The 23063-nt window shown below is 50.1% G+C and overlaps 1 protein-coding gene across 1 annotated transcript in view; it reads left to right on the plus strand.

Annotated features, from left to right (window-relative positions):
* The window catches only part of LOC140391993 (NACHT and WD repeat domain-containing protein 2-like), a 60411-nt gene that overhangs the window by 21418 nt on the left and 15930 nt on the right, over nucleotides 1-23063 (plus strand). The window contains exons 4-5 of the mRNA XM_072477114.1: nucleotides 2820-3023; nucleotides 16664-16808. Of these exons, the coding sequence (XP_072333215.1) occupies nucleotides 2820-3023; nucleotides 16664-16808 (349 nt within the window). The remainder of the gene's footprint in view (nucleotides 1-2819; nucleotides 3024-16663; nucleotides 16809-23063) is intronic.

Below are 23063 nucleotides of genomic sequence, written 5' to 3' on the forward strand. Positions count from 1 at the left end.
AGTACATTGTTTTACCAGGTCCACAATATCTGTGTCGATCCTGGGCCACCAAATACAACTCCTTGCGAGCACCTTCATTTTGGAAACCCCCGGGTGACCATTATGCAGCTGCATTAAGATTGAGCGCTGCCTTAGTTGGGAACGACTACCCAGGATCCCCACAGGATTATACCGTCCTCGACACTCTGTGTTCCCTCATGGATAGGTAAGGCTTCATGTCGTCAGATCCATGGTGACACAGTGGTTAGCACAGGGGCAGAACCCAGGTTTGATTCAGACATTGGGTCACTGTCTGTGTGGAGTTTGCACATTCTCCCCGTGTCTGTGTGGGTTTCCTCCAGGTGCTCCAGTTTCCTTCCGCAGTCCAAAGATGTGCAGGTTAGGTGGACATGGCGATGCACGGCCCCTTAGTGTCCAAAGGTTAGTTGTGGTTACAAGATTACAGGGATAGGGTGGGGGAGTGGGTTTGAATGGAGTGCTCTTTCAGAGGGTCGGTGCACACTCAACGTGCCGAATGGCCTCCTTCTTCACACGGTAGAATCTATGATTCTTTCCTATCTTGGGTCCTTTTATGTTCAACCTTTGATTTGTTTTGCCGATACCAGTAAGGTCTCTAAGAAATTTAAGGACATCTTACGCTGGCAAGAGAGCAGGCGTGTGGGCAGCGGGAGCTGACTCAGGTGTCATCGTTGGCTATTCGCACTCCAGGGCGATTCACTAGGCAGTATTCATAGGCTGTCAGTAACAAGGCCCAACTCTGCATCCGGGCCTAGGTGATGGGAGAGATTACCCTATCTCCTTTAATAAAACCCACTCCCCCACCCTATCCCTGTAATCTTATAACCCCAACTGACCTTTGGACACTAAGGGGCAATTTTGCATCGCCATGTCCACCTAACCTGCACACCTTTGGACTGTGGAAGAAAACTGGAGCACCTGGAGGAAACCCACACAGACACGGGGAGAATGTGCAAACTCCACACAGTCACCCAATGTTGGAATCGAACCTGGGTTCTGCCCCTGTGCTAACCACTGTGCCACCATGGATCTGACGACATGAAGCCTTACCTATCCATGAGGGAACACAGAGTGTCGAGGACGGTATAATCCTGTGGGGATCCTGGGTAGTCGTTCCCAACTAAGGCAGCGCCCAATCTTAATAAAGGCTTGTAGTCAGTCACTAACACGAAATGTCAACCATAGACACACTGCTGGAATTTGTTTATACCGAAGATGACTGCCAGGGCCATGCTTCTCAATTTGTGTGTAGTGCTCTATATCCAAAAGAGTCCTGAACGTGTAGACAATGGGCCGTTCCGTGCCACCTTCCCAACGATACAATTCCATAGGAGCAGAGTCCCATGTCAGTATGAGTTTCTTCTTGCAATGGTAATGTTAGATGATAATAGCTGCCGTTTTACTTTCTCAAAAGTGTCATCTTGTGGCACCTGGTGTTTCTTCAACAGCAGATGTAATCGTGACAGAAGAGATGCCACATTTGGGATGAATTTTCCATAATAATTGACCAGTCCCTGGAAGGATTTCGGTTTGGTGGTATTTCATGGGATATGCAGTTCTTTAATAACTTTGACCTTGTCCTCCACAGGATGCAGGCCTTGTCCACCCAGGTATCCTGGATAGGTTCCTCGTTTGCTTGCAATCGGCACTTTTCTCTTTTGAGGTGCACCCCTGAATTTGAAAACCACTGCAAGGCCTCTTCCAGGTTTGGTAGATGCTCCTGCTCTGTAGTCCCTGTAATCAATGCGTCATCAAGGTACATCGCCACCTTGGGTCGTCCTTGGAGTATGTTTTCCATGACATGTTGAAATATGGCACTTTTTAAAAAATTAATTTACGGGATGTGGGAGTCGCTGGTTAGGCCAGCATTTATTGCCCATCCCTATTTGTCCTTCAGAAAGTGGTGGTCAGCTGCCTTCTTGAACCGCTGCAGTCCCTGAGGTGTAGGTACACCCACTGTGCTGTTAGGGAGGGAGGCACAGGATTTTGACCCAATGACAGTGAGACAGTAGCAAAGGGAGAGAGCATTTTTGATCACCTGCAGCTACCTCGAAAAGCCCACTGGCTCATGTCTGGCCACAACATTGATGCCCAGTATTTAGTTTGCATGATGGTTGAACAAAGCCCCACACTACCCTGCCTCACACCATATTACTGAGTGGCAACAGCTTTAATGACTCGGCTGCATCCGGGGCTTGCATCTCGGGCACAGGCATTATCTTAACCTTCACTCCAACACCTTGCGCTCAGCTTGGTCTATGGGCAACCCTTGTCAATAGGCACTTCAGCATATAGCAAATAATTAGGAGTGCTATCCTTAGACAGTGTACCATGACCACCTTTCTAAGGGGATATTCTGGCTTGCCCAGTCGGACATTGGTACTGCCACACCATAAGAGTCATTGAATTTTAAAATCTGAGCACCAAAGGTTAAATGCTGAGCAGCAATCACTGGCACTCTCGCACTCTAGTGGTGCTTGAGTGGGCACAACTGTGTGACTAGCCTGATTCCAGTCATGTCAATTGAGCTCAAGCTAAGCAGTCTCAGCTGCAGCAGCATGCTCACCTTTGACATATTTTTCCACTTGCCTTGCCCTTGCCTTCATCCCACCTCTGTACGCACCCCCTCCACTTCAGTCCGTGCTGATTAGGGACTTGTCTCGGGCATTCTTGCAATACGTTCCACTCAGGCCATCAAACATGCTCAGTGCGAACCTTTAGCATGCAGTGAATATTCCTTATTGATACTTTACTGGAAGAAATCTTGTAACCCCAACCCCATGCCATGTGATTCTTTTTAGGCATTAATAGGGGAGCAGTACGGAAGTGTCAGCTTACCTGCAGAAATTGAAGCCAGTGAATTTGAGGTGATTCTCTGCAAATCAGAAAATGAAGGTGTCAGCACAAGGCTCCTGGAGAACTGGTACCAGAGGGATGAGAATTCTGTTCCACCTGCTTACTACCTCAGGTCTAAAACTGATGTCCTTCCTGACTATTGCAACAAGGTGAGTTTGTATGGATTGCATGCGATGGGAAGTTTCTCCCTATCTACTCTGCCTAGACTCCTCATGAATTTGAACACCTCTACCAAACCGCCTCTCAATCGTTTCTTTTTTTTTTATTAAATATTTTATTGAAAATTTTTGGTCAACCAACACAGTACATTGTGCATCCTTTACACAATATTATAACAACACAAATAACAATGACCTATTTTATAAACAAAAAAAAAATGAATAAATAATAAATAACAAAAATGAAAACTAGCCCTAATTGGCAACTGCCTTGTCACAAGTAACACTCTCCAAAAATATAATTTAACAGCCCAATATATAATTATCTGTAGCAACGACCTATACATACTATACAGTATATATTAACAACCCTGAGAGTCCTTCTGGTTCCTCCTCCCCCCCCCCCCCCCCCCCCCCCCCCCCCGATCCTGGGCTGCTGCTGCTGCCTTCTTTTTCCCATTCCGTCTATCTTTCTGCGAGGTATTCGACGAACGGTTGCCACCGCCTGGTGAACCCTTGAGCCGACCCCCTTAGGACCAACTTAATCCGCTCTAGCTTTATAAACCCCGCCATGTCATTTATCCAGGTCTCCACCCCCGGGGGCTTGGCTTCTTTCCACATTAGCAATATCCTGCGCCGGGCTACTAGGGACGCAAAGGCCAAAACATCGGCCTCTCTCGCCTCCTGCACTCCCGGCTCTTGTGCAACCCCAAATATAGCCAACCCCCAGCTTGGTTCGACCCGGACCCCCACTACTTTTGAAAGCACCTTTGTCACCCCCATCCAAAACCCCTGTAGTGCCGGGCATGACCAAAACATATGGGTATGATTCGCTGGGCTTCTCGAGCACCTCGCACACCTATCCTCCACCCCAAAAAATTTACTGAGCCGTGCTCCAGTCATATGTGCCCTGTGTAATACCTTAAACTGAATCAGGCTTAGCCTGGCACACGAGGACGACGAGTTTACCCTGCTTAGGGCATCTGCCCACAGCCCCTCCTTGATCTCCTCCCCCAGCTCTTCTTCCCATTTCCCTTTTAGTTCATCTACCATAGTCTCCCCTTCGTCCCTCATTTCCCTATATATATCTGACACCTTACCATCCCCCACCCATGTCTTTGAGATCACTCTGTCCTGCACCTCTTGTGTCGGGAGCTGCGGGAATTCCCTCACCTGTTGCCTCGCAAAAGCCCTCAGCTGCATATACCTGAATGCATTCCCTTGGGGCAACCCATATTTCTCGGTCAGTGCTCCCAGACTCGCGAACTTCCCATCCACAAACAGATCTTTCAGTTGCGTTATTCCTGCTCTTTGCCACATTCCATATCCCCCATCCATTCCCCCCGGGGCAAACCTATGGTTGTTTCTTATCGGGGACCCCCCCAAGGCTCCAGTCTTTCCCCTATGCCGTCTCCACTGTCCCCAAATCTTCAGTGTAGCCACCACCACCGGGCTTGTGGTGTAGTTCCTCGGTGAGAACGGCAATGGGGCTGTCACCATAGCCTGTAGGCTAGTCCCCCTACAGGACGCCCACTCTAATCTCTTCCACGCCGCTCCCTCCTCCTCTCCCATCCACTTACTCACCATTGAAATATTAGCGGCCCAATAATACTCACTTAGGCTCGGTAGTGCCAGCCCCCCCCTATCCCTGCTACGCTGTAAGAATCCCTTCCTCACTCTCGGGGTCTTCCCGGCCCACACAAAACCCATGATGCTCTTTTCAATCCTTTTAAAAAAAGCCTTCGTGATCACCACCGGGAGGCACTGAAACACAAAGAGGAATCTCGGGAGGACCACCATCTTAACCGCCTGCACCCTCCCTGCCATTGACAGGGATACCATATCCCATCTCTTGAAATCCTCCTCCATCTGTTCCACCAACCGCGTTAAATTTAACCTATGCAATGTGCCCCAATTCTTAGCTATCTGGATCCCCAGGTAACGAAAGTCCCTTGTTACCTTCCTCAACGGTAGGTCCTCTATTTCTCTACTCTGCTCCCCTGGATGCACCACAAACAACTCACTTTTCCCCATGTTCAATTTATACCCTGAAAAATCCCCAAACTCCCCAAGTATCCGCATTATTTCTGGCATCCCCTCCGCCGGGTCCGCCACGTATAGTAGCAAATCGTCCGCATACAAAGATACCCGGTGCTCTTCTCCTCCCCTAAGTACTCCCCTCCACTTCTTGGAACCCCTCAACGCTATCGCCAGGGGCTCAATCGCCAGTGCAAACAATAATGGGGACAGAGGGCATCCCTTCCTTGTCCCTCTATGGAGCCGAAAATATGCAGATCCCCGTCCATTCGTGACCACGCTCGCCACTGGGGCCCTATACAACAGCTGCACCCATCTAACATACCCCTCTCCAAAACCAAATCTCCTCAACACCTCCCACAAATAATCCCACTCCACTCTATCAAATGCTTTCTCTGCATCCATCGCCACTACTATCTCCGTTTCTCCCTCTGGTGGGGCCATCATCATTACCCCTAACAACCTCCGTATATTCGTGTTCAGCTGTCTCCCCTTCACAAACCCAGTTTGGTCCTCGTGGACCACCCCCGGGACACATTCCTCTATTCTCATTGCCATTACCTTGGCCAGGACCTTGGCATCTACATTTAGGAGGGAAATAGGTCTATAGGACCCGCATTGTAGCGGGTCCTTTTCCTTCTTTAAGAGAAGCGATATCGTTGCTTCAGACATAGTCGGGGGCAGTTGTCCCCTTTCCTTTGCCTCATTAAAGGTCCTCGTCAGTACCGGGGCGAGCAAGTCCACATATTTTCTATAGAATTCGACTGGGAATCCATCCGGTCCCGGGGCCTTTCCCGCCTGCATGCTCCTAATTCCTTTCACCACTTCTTCTACCTCGATCTGTGCTCCCAGTCCCACCCTTTCCTGCTCTTCCACCTTGGGAAATTCCAGCCGATCCAAGAAGCCCATCATTCTCTCCCTCCCATCCGGGGGTTGAGCTTCATATAATTTTTTATAAAATGTCTTGAACACTCCATTCACTCTCTCCGCTCCCCGCTCCATCTCTCCTTCCTCATCCCTCACTCCCCCTATTTCCCTCGCTGCTCCCCTTTTCCTCAATTGGTGTGCCAGCAACCTGCTCGCCTTCTCCCCATATTCGTACTGTACACCCTGTGCCTTCCTCCATTGTGCCTCTGCAGTGCCTGTAGTCAGCAAGTCAAATTCTACATGTAGCCTTTGCCTTTCCCTGTACAGTCCCTCCTCCGGTGCTTCCGCATATTGTCTGTCCACCCTCAAAGGTTCTTGCAGCAACCGCTCCCGTTCCTTACCCTCCTGCTTCCCTTTATGTGCCCTTATTGATATCAGCTCCCCTCTAACCACCGCCTTCAACGCCTCCCAGACCACTCCCACCTGGACCTCCCCATTATCATTGAGTTCCAAGTACTTTTCAATGCACCCCCTCACCCTTAGACACACCCCCTCATCTGCCATTAGTCCCATGTCCATTCTCCAGGGTGGGCGCCCTCCTGTTTCCTCCCCTATCTCCAAGTCCACCCAGTGTGGAGCGTGATCCGAAATGGCTATAGCCGTATACTCCGTTCCCCTCACCTTCGGGATCAATGCCCTACCCAGCACAAAAAAGTCTATTCGCGAGTAGACTTTATGGACATAGGAGAAAAACGAGAACTCCTTACTCCTAGGTCTGCTAAATCTCCACGGGTCTACACCTCCCATCTGCTCCATAAAATCTTTAAGCACCTTGGCTGCTGCCGGCCTCCTTCCAGTCCTGGACTTCGACCTATCCAGCCCTGGTTCCAACACCGTATTAAAATCTCCCCCCATTATCAGCTTTCCCATCTCTAGGTCCGGAATGCGTCCTAGCATCCGCCTCATAAAATTGGCATCATCCCAGTTCGGGGCATATACGTTTACCAAAACCACCGTCTCCCCCTGTAGTTTGCCACTCACCATCACGTATTTGCCCCCGTTATCCGCCACTATAGTCTTTGCCTCGAACATTACCCGCTTCCCCACTAATATAGCCACCCCCCTGTTTTTCGCATCTAGCCCCGAATGGAACACCTGCCCCACCCATCCTTTGCGTAGCCTAACCTGGTCTATCAGTTTCAGGTGCGTTTCCTGTAACATAACCACATCTGCCTTAAGTTTCTTAAGGTGTGCGAGTACCCGTGCCCTCTTTATCGGCCCGTTCAGCCCTCTCACGTTCCACGTGATCAGCCGAGTTGGGGGGCTTCCTACCCCCCCCCTTGTCGATTAGCCATCACCTTTTTCCAGCTCCTCACCCAGTTCCCACGCAGCTGTATCTCCCCCAGGCGGTGCCCCCCCCCGCCCATCCTCTCCCATACCAGCTCCCCCCTCTCCCCAGCAGCAGCAACCCAGTAATTCCCCCCTCCCACCCCCCCCGCTAGATCCCCCGCTAGCGTAATTACTCCCCCCAAACTCTGGCTGACCTCGGCTTCCCCCGGTGACCTCGGCTCGCACGGTGCGACGCCCCCTCCTTCCTGCTTCTCTATTCCCGCCATGATTATCATAGCGCGGGAACCAAGGCCGCGCTTCTCCCTTGGCCCCGCCCCCAATGGCCAACGCCCCATCTCCTCCACCTCCCCTCCTCCCCCCATCACCACCTGTGGGAGAGAGAAAAGTTACCACATCGCAGGATTAGTACATAAAACCCCTCTTTGCCCCCCACATTCGCCCCACCACTTTGTTCGAACGTTCTTTTTAATAACCCGCTCATTCCAGTTTTTCTTCCACAATAAAAGTCCACGCTTCATCCGCCGTCTCAAAGTAGTGGTGCCTCCCTCGATATGTGACCCACAGTCTTGCCGGTTGCAGCATTCCAAATTTTATCTTCTTTTTATGAAGCACCGCCTTGGCCCGATTAAAGCTCGCCCTCCTTCTCGCCACCTCCGCACTCCAGTCTTGATAAACGCGGATCACCGCGTTCTCCCATTTACTGCTCCGAGTTTTCTTCGCCCATCTAAGGACCATTTCTCTATCCTTAAAACGGAGGAATCTCACCACTATGGCTCTGGGAATTTCTCCTGCTCTCGGTCCTCGCGCCATCACTCGGTATGCTCCCTCCACCTCCAACGGACCCGCCGGGGCCTCCGCTCCCATTAACGAGTGCAGCATCGTGCTCACATATGCCCCGACGTCCGCTCCCTCCACACCTTCAGGAAGACCAAGAATCCTCAGGTTGTTCCTCCTTGCGTTGTTTTCCAGTGCCTCCAACCTTTCCACACGTCGTTTCTGATGTGCCTCCTGCGTCTCCGTCTTCACCACCAGGCCCTGTATATCGTCCTCATTCTTGGCTGCCTTTGCCTTCACGACCCGAAGCTCCCGCTCCTGGGTCTTTTGTTCCTCCTTTAGCCCTTCGATCGCCTGTAGTATCGGGGCCAGCAGCTCTTTCTTCATTTCCTTTTTGATCTCTTCCACACAGCATTTCAAGAACTCTTGTTGTTCAGGGCCCCATGTTAAACTGCCACCTTCCGACGCCATCTTGGTTTTTGCTTGCCTTCCTTGCCGCTGTTCTAAAGGATCCACTGCAACCTGGCCACTCTCTCCTCCTTTTTCCATCCGTATACAGGGGGGATTCCCTTCTGGTTTACCGCACAGTGTTTTTAGCCGTCAAAATTGCCGTTGGGGCTCCTATCAAGAGCCCAAAAGTCCGTTTCACAGGGAGCTGCCGAAACGTGCGACTCAGCTGGTCATCGCCGCACCCGGAAGTCCTCTCAATCGTTTCTTCTCTCATCAGCCAACTTAACTGAAATTCCTGATCACTGGAACCACCCTCGGGAATTTTTTCTGCACCCTCTCTAATACCTTCACACTTCCTAAAACATGGTGCCCGAAGTAGACACAATGCTCTTGCTGAGGCTGTACCAGTGTTTTATGCAGCTTTATTATAACTTCCTTGCTGTTGTACTCTCTGTCTCTATTTATAAAGCTCAAGATCCTGTTTGTTTCGAGAACCACTTTCTCAACCTGCCCTGCCTCCAGGATGAGTCTTGGGAAGAAGGGGACGTGGGTGTGGGGAACATACAAATGGGGGCTGTTGGTGCTGGGGCGTGTGCGAGGCACGGGTACGAACTGCAAATGCGCAAAATTTAACGGTCAAAATTATGGGGCAAACGAGCCCCGTAACAAAGGACAATCACCACAATTACAGATCAATGCCAGAAAATCCAGGACAGTTGGTCACATCTGCCGCTTTGAATGATTTGTGCGCAGATATTCTCAGCTCCCCCTCTTCCTTTGGAATTGTACCCTTCATTTTATATTGCCGCTCCTCATTCTTCCTAACAATATGAATCATGTCACACTTTTCAGTATTAAATTTCATCTGCCACTTGTCCGCCCATCCCATCAGCCTCTGCGTCTTTTAACATTGCCCTCACAATTTACAATAACAGAACTCCTAACACCAACCTCTGGGGAACAATAAAACTGCCCCAGTCTGAAAAGCAACCATACTCTCTTCCTCTCACTCTGCCAATTTCATATCCATGTTGCAACTGTCCCTTTTATTCCGTGAGCTCTAACTTTGCTCGCGAGCTTGTCATTTGGCACTTTATCAAATGTCTTTTGGAAGTCCATGTACACCACATCAACATCATTATCTTCATCAACCTTCTCTGTTAGCTCAGTAAAAAACTCCAGCAAGTTGGTTTATCTTGGACATCGTGAGCTTTCACTGCTGACACTATCTGTGAAATACATGACTAGATTGTAATAACCTAATGAGTGTGCTTGAGCTATGTGACAGTAGTGTGTTAATGCATCACTTCAGCAGCTACTTTAACAATGTGATTACTCCATTTACAGAAGCAGCTGGAAAAATATCAAGTCAATGAATTAATGTGTTCTTACATTAAGACTGCTTTTTTTAAAAACAATTTTTATTAATGTATTCACAAAATATCAACAACAGAATGAAAAAGAAACCCGATAAAATTAAATACGGAACAAAGTAAAACCACCCCCGTGCCCCCCACCCCGATACATAAATAATAAATTAACACCCCGAGTTAACACAAAGCCAACATAGCAAATATATACACCCCCTCAGATCCCCAGTGTAAACAAACAAAAATAAAATAGACCCCCCCCCCCCCCCCCCACCCCCCCGGGTTGCTGCTGCTACTGACCAACTGACCATTGTCTACCGTTCTGCCAGGAAGTCCAAGAACGGTTGCCACCGCCTACAAAGAACTCTTGTACCGATCCCCTTAAGGCGGATTTCACCCTCTCCAATTTAATAAACCCCGCCATATCATTGATCCAGGATTCCACGCTTGGGGGCCTCGCATCCCTCCACTGAAGAAGAATCCTTCGCCGGGCTACCAGGGATGCAAAGGCCAGAATACCGGCCTCTTTCGCCTCCTGCACTCCCGGCTCCCCTGCAACCCCAAATATTGCGAGCCCCCAGCCCGGCTTGACCCTGGATCCTACCACCTTCGACACCGTCTTCGCTACACCCCTCCAAAATTCCTCCAGTGCTGGGCATGCCCAGAACATATGGGTGTGGTTTACTGGGCTCCCTGAGCACCTAACACACCTGTCCTCACCCCCAAAGAACCGACTCACCCTTGTCCCGGTCATGTGTGCCCTGTGCAGCACCTTAAACTGTGTGAGGCTGAGCCTCGCGCACGATGAGGAAGAATTTACCCTCCCCAGGGCATCTGCCCACGTCCCTTCCTCGATCTCCTCCCCCAACTCCTCCTCCCACTTACCTTTCAACTCCACCACCGAGGCCTCCTCCTCCTCCTGCATCACCCGGTAAGTTTCCGAGATCTTCCCCACTCCAACCCACCCCCCCAAGAGCACCCTGTCCTGTACTGTGCGTGGCAGCGGCAGCGGGAATTCCACCACTTGCCGCCTGTAAATAACTGAAGGTGTTCCCCGGGGGAGTCCGTACTTCTCCTCCAGTTCACCCAGGCTCGCGAACTTCCCCTCCACAAACAGGTCCCCCAACCTTCTTATCCCTGCCCTGTGCCATCCCAAAAACCCTCCATCTATTCTCCCTGGGACAAACCGGTGGCTCCCCCGTATTGGGGTCCACACCGAGGCCCCAACTTCCCCCCCCTATGTCGTCTCCACTGCCCCCAGGTCTTTAGCGTTGCTGCCACCACCGGACTCGTGGTGTACCTTGTCGGCGAGAGCGGCAGCGGTGCCGTCACCAGCGCCCTCAGGCTCGTTCCTTTGCAGGACGCCACCTCCGACCTCTATTACCCACTTATGGATCATCGCCACGTTGGCTGCCCAATAATAGTCACCCAGATTCGGCAACGCCAGCCCTCCTCTGTCCCTCCTACGCTCTAGAAACACCCTCCTTACCCTCGGGGTCTTGTTTGCCCACACAAAACCCATGATGCTCCTACCTATCCACTTAAAAAAGGCCTTGGTAATCATAATAGGAAGGCACTGGAACACAAAAAGAAACCTCGGGGTGACCATCATTTTAATCGACTGTACCCTGCCCGCTAGCGAGAGTGGCAACACATCCCATCTTTTGAAGTCCTCCTCCATCTGCTCCACCAGCCGCGTCAAATTAAGTTTGTGCAGGGCCACCCAGTTCCTAGCTACCTGGATCCCCAAGTACCGAAAGCTCCTTTCCGCCCTCCTCAACGGTAGGTCGTCTATCCCTCTTCCCTGGTCCCCTGGATGAACCACAAAGAGCTAACTTTTCCCTACATTGAGCTTATAGCCCGAGAAGTCCCCAAACTCCCTTAGCATCTGCATGACCTCCACCATCCCCTCCACTGGATCTGCCACGTACAGCAACAGGTCGTCCGCATACAGCGACACCCGATGCTCCTCTCCCCCTCAGACCACCCCTCCCACATTTCCTGGACTCCCTTAATGCCATGGCCAAAGGCTCATTTGCTAATGCAAACAACAGGGGGGACAGGGGGCGCCCCTGCCTCGTCCCTCGATACAGCCGAAAATACTCCGACCTCCACCGATTCGTAGCCACACCCGCCACCGGGGCTCCAAATAGGAGCTTAACCCACCTGATAAACCCCTCCCCAAACCCAAACCTCCGCTACACTTCCCACAGATACTCCCACTCCACCCAATCAAAGGCCGTCTCCGCGTCCATAGCTGCCACTATCTCCGCCTCTCCCTCCACCGAGGGCATCATAATCACATTGAGGAGCCTCCACACATTAGTGTTTAGCTGCCTGCCCTTTACAAATCCCGTCTGGTCTTCATGAATCACCCCCGGGACACAGTCCTCAATTCTCGTAGCCAGCACTTTTGCCAGCAACTTAGCATCCACATTGAGGAGCGAGATCGGTCTATACGACCCACATTGCAGTGCGTCCTTGTCCCGCTTCAGGATCAGAGAGATCAGCGCCCCGGACATTGTCGGGGGCAGGGTTCCCCTCCTCCCTTGCCTCATTGAAAGTCCTCACTAGCAACGGGGCTAACAGGTCCGCATACTTCCTGTAAAACTCTACCGGGAACCCATCTGGCCCCGGGGCCTTCCCCGCTTGCATGCTCCCCAGTCCTTTAACCAGCTCCTCCAACCCAATTGGCACCCCCAAACCAGCCACCTCCTGCTCCTCCACCCTCGGGAACCTCAGTTGATCTAGAAATCCTCGCATCCCCTCTTCCCCCGCTGGGGGCTGAGATCTGTACAGCTCCTCATAAAAGTCCTTAAATGCCTCATTTACTTTCACCACACTCCGCACCGTAGTTCCCCTGCTGTCCTTAACTCCACCTATCTCCCTTGCTGCCATCCTCTTACGGAGCTGATGTGCCAGCATCCGGCTCGCCTTCTCCCCATACTCGTACGTCGCCCCCTGTGCTTTCTTCCACTGTGCCTCTGCCTTCCCTGTGGTCAACAGGTCGAATTCCGTCTGGAGACTTCACCGCTCCCGAAGTAGTCCCTCCTCGGGGGCCTCTGCATATCTCCTGTCCACCCTTAAAATCTCCCCCACTAACCTCTCCCTTTCCCTGCCCTCTCTCTTCTCCCTGTGAGCCCTGATGGAGATTAACTCTCCCCTGACCACCGCCTTCAGCGCCTCCCATACTACCCCCACTCGCACCTCCCCATTGTCGTTGGCCTCCAAATACCTTTCAATGCACCCCCGCACCCTCCCGCACACCTCCTCATCCGCCAGTAATCCCACATCCAGACGCCACAGCGGGCGTTGGTCCCTCTCCTAACTCCAGCTCCACCAAGTGCGGGACGTGGTCTGAGATAGCTATGGCCGAGTACTCCGTTCGCTCCACTTTCGGGATCAGCACCCTACTCAAAACAAAAAAATCTATCCAGGAGTAGGCTCTGTGTACGTGAGAAAAAAAAGAAAATTCCCTGGCCAGGGGCCGAGCAAACCTCCACGGATCTTCTACTCCAATCTGGTCCATAAACCCCCTAAGCACCTTGGCCGGAGCCGGCCTCTTCCCCGTCCTAGATCTGGAACGATCTAATGCTGGGTCCAACACCGTGTTGAAATCCCCCCCCCCATTATCAAGCTTCCTGCCTCCAGATCCGGAATCCGCCCCAACATGCGCTTCATAAATCCAGCATTATCCCAGTTCGGGGGTATACGTTTACCAATACCACACACGCCCCCTGCAACCTACCGCTCACCATCACGTATCGACCTCCATTGTCCACTACAATATTCTTGGCCTCAAACGACACCCACTTCCCCACCAGTATTGCCACCCCTCTGTTCTTCGCACCCAGCCCCGAATGGAATACCTGTCCTACCCATCCCTTTCTTAACCTGACCTGGTCTGCCACCTTCAAATGACCATGTCTGCCTTCAGTCCCTTTAAGTGCGCGAACACTTGGGCCCTCTTAACCGGCCCATTCAGGCCCCTCACATTCCAAGTTATCAGCCGGATAGCGCCCCCCCCCCCCCCCCCCTCCGTCCTTCCCTAGCGCGGGAAAAAGCCCACGCTTTCCTGAGCCGGCCCCGCCCCCTCTGGCGCCGCTCCTGTTGCGGCCTTATCCCAATTCCGCCATCCCCGGGCCTCCCCCCCCTCCAGCACCGGCGCCCACACTCTCTCACAGTCTCCCCATCAGATCTCTTCCCCCATCCCCATCCGTCACCCAACCCGTGGAACATTCCCTATGCATAGTTAAAACCCTGTATACAACCGACATCCCCCCACAACCACAAACCCTCAGTTTGAGTCCAACTTTTCAGTTTGTATAAAGGTCCAAGCCTCCACGGGCGTTTCGAAGTAGTGGTGTCGATCCTGAAATCTGACCCACAATTGCGCTGGCTGCTTTGAGGAGCATTCCGAACCTCACCCCCTTCCTATGCAGCACCGCATTGGCCCGATTAAAACCAGCTCTCTTCTTTGCCACCTCTGCACTCCAGTCCTGATAGATTCGGTTCTCCGTATTCTCCCATCTGCTGCTCCGCTCTTTCTTGGCCCATCTCAGGACACACTCTCTATCCACGAAACGGTGAAACCTCACCACTACCGCCCTTGGCGGCTCGTTGGCCTTGGGTCTCCTCGCCAGGACCCAATGAGCCCCTTCTAGCTCCAGGGGACTCGGAGAGGCCTCTGCACCCATCAGCGAGTTGAGCATCGTGCTCACATATGCCCCGGCATCGGCCCCCTCCACTCCTTCAGGGAGACCCAGAATCCGAAGATTCTTCCTCCTCGACCTGTTCTCCAGGTCCTCGAATCTTTCCGCCCACCTCTTGTGCAGCGCCTCGTGTGCCTCCATCTTCACCGCCAGGCCCAAGATCTCATCCTTGTTCTCTGTGGTTTTTTCCCGCACCTCCCGGATCACCGCCCCTTGGGCCTTCTGGGTCTCCACTAACCCCTCGATCGCCATCAGCATTGGCGCCAGCACCTCTTTCTTCAGCTCCTCAAAGCAGCGCTTGAGAAACTCCTGCTGCTCCTGCACCCATGCTGCTCGATCTCCGCCCGCCGCCATCTTGTTTTTTCTCCCTCGCACTTTTCGCTGCTCCAAAAACGCTTTTTTGACCGCTCCGCTCCTGGTCCAATCCATATACTATGGGGGGTGGACCTTGCTATCACCTTCCCACACTGGAAGTCGTCGAAAAATTGCCATTGGGGCTCCTCTGGAGAGCCCAAAAGTCCGTTTTAGCGGAAGCCGCCGAGTGTGCGGCTTAGCTCCGCATAGCCGCAACCGGAAGTCCTGCTTTTGATTAATTAATTCAATTCCCTCCAAAGCCTCATCCCTCCTTATCTCTTTGTGTTATTTTGGTAAGGGTCCTATTTAATTGCAAATGTTGCTGATCGCTGTGTTTTGGTGCCAACACTGCATTCATTAATTACATTTCTAATGCTGTAAAGCACAATTACCCCAGTAATAGCAATGTCCAATCGATCGGTTTTATGCAAATACAGAAACAATTCTGAAGTCCCGCCTGTATTCTTTGTATCATGTGTAGTGAAACAACAGAGAGGAGATTTGTAGCAGTGACGGCCAACACTTTAATCGAGTTCTAGACCCAAAAAGTGTGAATCTGAACACCCCAAATATATCAATCAGTTCTCTTAAATACTATGTTAATCTAATGTTTAATTACTTTTGCCCTGTTTTTAAATGCTACTGCATAATATTCATCATTCAAGTGGTTGAACACTTTGCTCCCACCTCGACACCACTATGAATTAAATCAAGGGAGAACAGCCTGATCGTTTCCCGTTTGGCCTCCATTTCTGCCATTGCAGAACCCTCTTGCCTCATGTCTTCTTTGAAGGTAGTGCTTGCAGAGTTGAAAAGATCCAACCATTTACAAATTTCTCTTCCATTATCCACCAAACAGCCTAATCAATGAACAGTTGTGTGTTTTCCAATCTTGGAGCATTGGGAAATCACAGCCAAAATCAATCCTGACTTAAACAAAAACAGAAAATACTGAACAATCTCAGCAGGTCCGACAGCGTGTGTGGAGAGAGAAGGGGGCTAATGTTTCGAGTTCTTTTGTCAAAGCTGGGGAGAACTGGAAATAGGGTGACTCCGCACGGACAGTGACCCAAGCTGGGAATCGAATCTGGGACCCTGGCGCTGTGAAGCAACAGTGCTAACCACTGTGCTACCGTGCTGCCCAGACAGTGCGCATCTGGCCATCCTGCATTGGCAGGAAACACCATGTTAATCTAAATGGGCATAACCTGTGTGGGAACTTTCCAAGTCGCTGCTCGACCACACAGTTTAGAGGGAACACTCGTCACTAGACCCCTCTTCCCGAATCACTGACACGAAAACACCAGATGGAGTATTACCAACAAAAGGATCATCAACCTGAAATGTTGACGCTGTTTCTCTCCCCGCTGCCTGACCTGCTGGATATTTCCAGCACTTTCTGTTTATATTTCAGTTTTCCAGAAAGTCTGACGTTTTTGTCTCTGTAATAAATACTGTGCAGCATTGGATCATTTCTCTTTAACCTGCTCGGACATCACAGACGCCTAAATGTCTGATTAATTGTATAAAATATCTTTTATTTTCTAGCTTGCCTCTTTGCCTCATGATGCAAAGGCATTATTAATTATTAAAGGTGACCGTGAATTTTTATCACCAGCAAAGAAGTCAAATTTTAAAAATCAATTTCAAGTAATAGGAACCGATCGATGGTGATGTCAGTCTTTAAATTCCATGTTAAATATGTCTATTGTTCCAGTCTGCGGGCAGAGCGAGGGAAGTTGCTCATACAGTATGGTGCAACAGCTTCACAGAAATGAAAATGATCTTCAGTGAGATCGTGAAGATGTGCCTTAAAGAAGGAACCATGAAAACAGAGCAAGCTCAGAAATATTTCACCTCGGGTATGTGTTGCCTGTTACTCTGTGTTGATGAATGTTGTAGGATGATAGATGATTTTAGCTAGCTGGTACATGTATTTCTTCTCCCATCTGCTTCTCACCGCACCACAGAAGTGCCTACCCATATAATAATAATAATCTTTATTGTCACAAGTAGGCTTACATTAACACTGCAATGCAGTTACTGTGAAAAGCCCCTAGTTGCCACACTCCGGCGACTGTCGGGTGCACAGAGGGAGAATTCAGAATGTCCAATTCACCTAACAAACACGTCTTTCGGGACTTGTGGGAGGAAATCGGAGCACCCGGAGGAAACTCACACAGGCACAGGGAGAACGTGTACACTCCGCACAGACAGTGACCCAAGCCGGGAATTGAACCTGGGACCCTGGAGCTGTGAAGCAACAGTGCAAACCACTGTGCCACCCGTAGAAATTTGATGTATGTAAGAAGCTGCTTTCAATAGGTATGCCCAGACAGAAAGAGTTAGCACACTCAGACGCGGTTGAGGCATGGCAGTTGAGTACTGCTCTCACCTGATGCGTCCACACACACGCACACCACATACATGCCATGCACACAGGCCACACATACGCGACACACTGTTACAGAGGCAACACACACACACGACTGGACAGTGGACAATAATTGAAAATCTGGCTGACCTTTCATCAAAAACACATGCCCCCCCCCCCCACACACACACACCAAACACATGCCCCACGCACACGCACCACACGTAGACACACGCAAACGACAAGTGCACACACACACCACACACAGAAACATGACCATGCACAACACGCACGCACACACGCATACACCACACATGTACACCATGCATGCACACACGCACTCCACATGTACACACATGTACACCACACACACAAATGCCACATACGCGACTGAACGGTGACCAAGAATTGAAAATCTGGCTGACTTTTCTTCAAAACGTAAGGAAGAGGAGAAATGGGTAAGTCTTCTGGCTGTTCCAGCTCCTTGCATCATTCAGCTCCAATTGATTCAATTACTGAATACCTCTCTGAGCTACAGAATCCCAAAGATTCAAACATCTGAGTGAAGAAATGTCACTTTCCCATAGAATTATAGAATCCCTCCAGTGCAGAAGGAGGCCATTTGGCCCATCAGGTCTGCACCAATCCTCTGAAAGAGCACCCTACCTAGGCTCACTCCCCCCCCGCCCTATCCCTGTAACCCCATAACCCCACCTAACCTGCGCATCTTTGGACTGCAGGAGGAAACCAGCGTATCGGAGGAAACCCACACAGACACTGGGAGAACGTGTAAACTCCATGCACACAGTCACCCGAGACCGGAATCAAACCCAGGTCTCTGGCGCTGTGAGGCAGCAGTACTAACTACTGTGCCACCATCCCGTCCCTAGCCCTAAATCGCCCCCCTGACCCTGAGACGATGAGCCTGAGCTCTCTGCTCCGTAACTTCACCATCCCTCTCCTGCCATTTGTTCCACCAAGATTTAAGACCTATTATAATGTTCAAACGCCACTCTAATTTCGATCAGACAATGGAAAATGTTACCTCCTCAATATGTAACCCCCTTAGTGCGGAGATGGTGGCAGAGAAGGATTTGTAACTGGACTGCTAATCGAGAGACCCAGGTTTATGCTCTCCAAGTGACTCCAGTCCCACAGAAATGTGGTTGACTCTGAACTGCCCTCTGAATTGGGGTTCTAGCAAGCCTCTCAGTTCAAGGGAAATTAGGGGTGGGCAACAAATCCTGACCCAGCCAGCGATGCCCACACCCCATGAAAACATGTAGAGCATTGATTGCCACAAATTGCCACCACTTGCTGAAGATGCTGGTGATCTTAAACTTCTGCACTCAGTAACCTGTGAAAATAATTTTTCCCCAGTCATCAAACCCCTTTGTCAAAACCCGTGATCATTTTGAATATCTCCTTTCGAATCCCCTCCTGCCGGGTGTATGAAATTAAAATGAAAATCGCTTACTGTCAGAAGTAGGCTTCAAATGAAGTTACTGTGAAAAAGCCCCTAGTCGCCACATTCCGGCGCCTGTTCGGGGAGGCTGGTACGGGAACTGAGCTGGAATTGAGCCAACTCGAAGATAGTTGGTGAATGGAGGTTAGCTGGTTAGCCACAGAGAAGGAGGGAAAAACAGGTGGGAGAATGTTGCTAGGCTGCTCTTGTATGCCTCCAAACAGTGGGACTGGACAGCCACAAAGAAGCTTTGTTTCTTCACCCCTAGTTAATGACATGCTGAACGGAGAATCCAAATAGAAATCCGGAAAAATCCAATACATTCAAAATTGGGGAGGAAGATTAAAGCCTACACTGTTACCCTGCATTGCACACTTGATTCCTTGTTAAATACTTCCAGTTTATCACCAACTAATCCAATACATTAGTCCAAAATGTATCATTGCTGAGCAGCCAGTGAAGATACTGCACCACCTGGTGGACGGAATATGACATGCATTTTGAGCGTCCAATCATGTTTTGAAAATTTAGATTGCCCACTTCTTTTTTCCAATTCAGGTTCAATTTAGCGTGGCCAATCCATCTACCCTGCACATCTTTAGGTTATGGGGGTGAGATCCATGCAGACTCTGGGAGAATGTGCAAAGTCTACATGACCAGTGGCCAGTGACCCGGAGCCGGGATGCCATGAGGCAGCAGTGCTAACCACGGCGCCACTGTACCTCCCCTTGAGCTTCCACCCGTGGGCAGAATTCTCCCATGCCCCTGCCGGGTGGGTTCAATGGCGGGTAAGGGGGAGAATTTGGCGGGAGTCCAGAAATCGGTTTTATGCCAGTGTCAGAGGGGCTGGTTTAGCACAGGGCTAAATCGCTGGCTTTGAAAGCAGACCAAGGCAGGCCAGCAGCACGGTTCTATTCCCGTACCAGCCTCCCCGAACAGGCGCCGGAATGTGGCGACTAGGGGCTTTTCACAGTAACTTCACTTGAAGCCTACTTGTGACAATAAGCGATTTTCATTTCATTTCATTTCATTTCATAGTATTTACAGTGCAGAAGGAGGCCATTCGGCCCATCGAGTCTGCACCGGCTCTTGGAAAGAGCACCCTACCCAAGGTCAACACCGCCACCCTATCCCCATAACCCAGTAACCCCACCCAACACTAAGGGCAATTTTGGACACTAAGGGCAATTTATCATGGCCAATCCACCTAACCTGCACATCTTTGGACTGTGGGAGGAAGCCGGAGCACCCGGAGGAAACCCACGCACACACTGGGAGGATGTGCAGACTCCACACAGACAGTCACCCAAGCCGGAATCGAACCTGGGACCCTGGAGCTGTGAAGCAATTGTGCTATCCACAAGGCTACCGTGCTGCCCCCAAATTTCATTTCTCTTCATTGTGGGATCTTCAGCTGGTGCCCGCCATTGTAGACCTGCTGGAAGCTGGTGTAAAACCGATTTACATGCCGTTAATGGGATTGAAAAACAAATTCCCTGACCAGCCTCTGAGTAGCAATGTTTGTCTTGAGTTCCTTACTCCATTTACTCGTATTTATCTAATGCACATGGCCCACAGTTTGGACACCTCCAAAGGGGAAAGACTGGGTTGAATCTTGCGGTCCCACCAGCAGCGGAACATTGGCGGGCAGGATAACTTAATTTGGCAGGAGGCCAAAAATCCGTCTCCTGATGACAGGGTGGACTTTGGCAATTATGTTCTCGGGACATTAACAATGATTTATAGATGAGCCAGGCTTCCTAGTGAGCAATTTCGGGAAGCCTTTTTGCATGCATTAAAAGACCTGCTTGCTGGAATTAAGTAGCCTCCCCAATTAACATTCCCGCTGGTGAGCAATTAGAATGTTCGCTTTTACGGCTGCAGATAAGTGGTGTGCACCTGGCGAGATAGGCTTCTCCCAAGATTAACAGTGAGTTGCCACAGCATCGTCCTCTTTGGGGAGTGTCTGGGAATGCCAGCCTATGTTTGAGACCGGGTGCTGACAGTGCAAGTTGGAGGTTGACCAAGGACGGAAGGAAGGGTTAACGGGGAAGGGTAGAGCAGTGGCCGGGCAAAGGTAGAAGAAGCAGTGCTGGCTGTCCGGGTGCCCTTTAAGTATTGCGTCCAGACCTTCAACCCACGAGGTAAGGGTGGTGCCGGCGACTTCCTGCCTGACCCCGCCATGAAGATCGGCGAGCTCCTCGCTGATCCATATTAAATGAGCTGAACAGTGCACGATCGCAGGCGGTCAGCCATCCCCCCCCCCCCCCCCCCACCCCTCTCAGCAAAGTCACTCCCACTTCCATGCACTTCACCAAACGTCGATCCCAGAATGTAAAATTTTGGCCATCATCTCTAAATCTACCCTTTTGGCTGCCCTCCTGCCTCCGCACCTTATAATTTTAAAGATCTCCAACAGGTTACTTCTCAACCTCCTATTTTCTTAAGAAAAAAGCACAAATCTCTTCAATCTTTCCTGTTTTTTAAATCTTTCAGTCCTGGAATCAGTAGGCCGAATTTGTGGCGGAGAGGATATATGGTCAGAAACCCAGCTCTGGATCAGAGAGGGAGCTGAGGTTATGAACAGTGTGCTTCAACTTGGTCTGGACAGTGAAAGGATGGACTGGGTAGCAAGAAATTGAGTTTGTGGTGAAGGGGTTGGGTTGAGGGGCAGATGATGATGATTTTGGTCTTCCCATTGTTAAATTGGAGGAAACTGCAGCTTATCCAGAGCTAGATGTCAGACAAATACAGAAGCAGGGGAAGGGGGTGGGGGGGGAAAGGGGGGGTGTTGGGGAGGGAGTCAAGTGACATGGTGAGGTAGAGATAGATGTAATCAGTGTACATGTGAAACTGTCTTTTGTTTGATTGACATTGCTAAGGGTCAGCAATGAGATGATGAATAGAAGGAAGCCTTAAAAGATCCTTGACGATGCCAGAGGTACCAGAAAAGGAGCAACAAGAGAAACCAAATTCTCTGGCTCTGATTGGTTAAGTAAGAGTGGAACTTGGTAAGGGCAGCACACACAGTTGGACAATGGAGGAAAGATATTGTGGCTAAATGTGTCAAAGACTACGGACAAGTCAAGTCGGACGAGAACAGATAGTTTACCTTTACTACAATCACATAGGATGTCATTTATGATTGATTAATTCCATTTCAGTACTGTGACATGGAGTAAAGACATGATTGGAGAGGTTGAGACATGGAGTTGTGAGAAGAATGCATGTGGATTTGGGAGGCGATCACATATTCAAGGACTTTGGGGAGGATAGGGTGGTGGTAGTTTGCAAGGATAGGGTGGGATTTTTGATGAGGGGGTGATGTGGCATGTTTGAAACGGAGTGGGACAGTCAAAGAGAGGAAAGTTTATTAGCTATGTGATGAATGTAGGACATTTGTGCATATATTGTATTATGTGTTTGTTGCAGTATTGGTATTAAAAGAACTTAGGTTAAGGCGTCCAGATTATATGACTGCTAAAGCTGTGATTAAGGGGTTAACAGCTCGGCAGGCTGTGATGTCCCTCATGAGAGGTGTTGGGTCTATTTAAGTTTTGTTTTCAGCCCTGCCCTGTGTCTCGCGTTTTTAGTTTCATTTTTTTGAGTTCTGCTCTGGGTTCTGAGCAAAGGAGGTATATTTCTCAGACTGACTTCTGAAAACTTCTCTCCCTTCTTAAAATTACAAAGCCAATGGGCAGAGTGGACAGGACAAACCTTCAATCCATCTCATTGCTTGCTCCAAAAAACAATTCAAATTCGAATTGAATCTTCATGGTCTCCACAAGAGAGACATACAAGATCCAAGCTGACAAGAAAAGGCATTGCACCCCATCTTGGGCTCGAACTGACGCTTGACCTTAGCCAAAAGGCCCAAGGACTTTGTGAATAAGTCTGTGAGCCAATGATCATTAACTAGATTAATAAGTGGCATTTGACCTGTGTGTGTGGATATTGCTTAATTGAAAGTTTCGAAGTAGATGTAAAAGTAAGATCAAAGACTTTTCTTTATTTCTAAAAAAAACTATTTAACTGTTAATTGAAAAGCTAATTCTTCCTTGTATGTTAATGGGGTTAGATTGTGGGGGTCTTGTCCGGGTTCCTGATATAAATTGGGATCTGGTTGAGGTACCATAACATGTAGCGTGGGCTAGCTGATTTCAGCTTGGATCAGTGTACATTTGCAGCAACTGGCCTCAATATTACTGAGCTAGGGGAGAAAAGAATGGGCTGTGGTTTTTGTTCCTGACTGTTATGGGACCAGTGTTGGAGTCTGAC

The sequence above is a fragment of the Scyliorhinus torazame genome, chromosome 15 (assembly GCF_047496885.1).
Source record: "Scyliorhinus torazame isolate Kashiwa2021f chromosome 15, sScyTor2.1, whole genome shotgun sequence".
Classification (NCBI taxonomy): domain Eukaryota; kingdom Metazoa; phylum Chordata; class Chondrichthyes; order Carcharhiniformes; family Scyliorhinidae; genus Scyliorhinus; species Scyliorhinus torazame.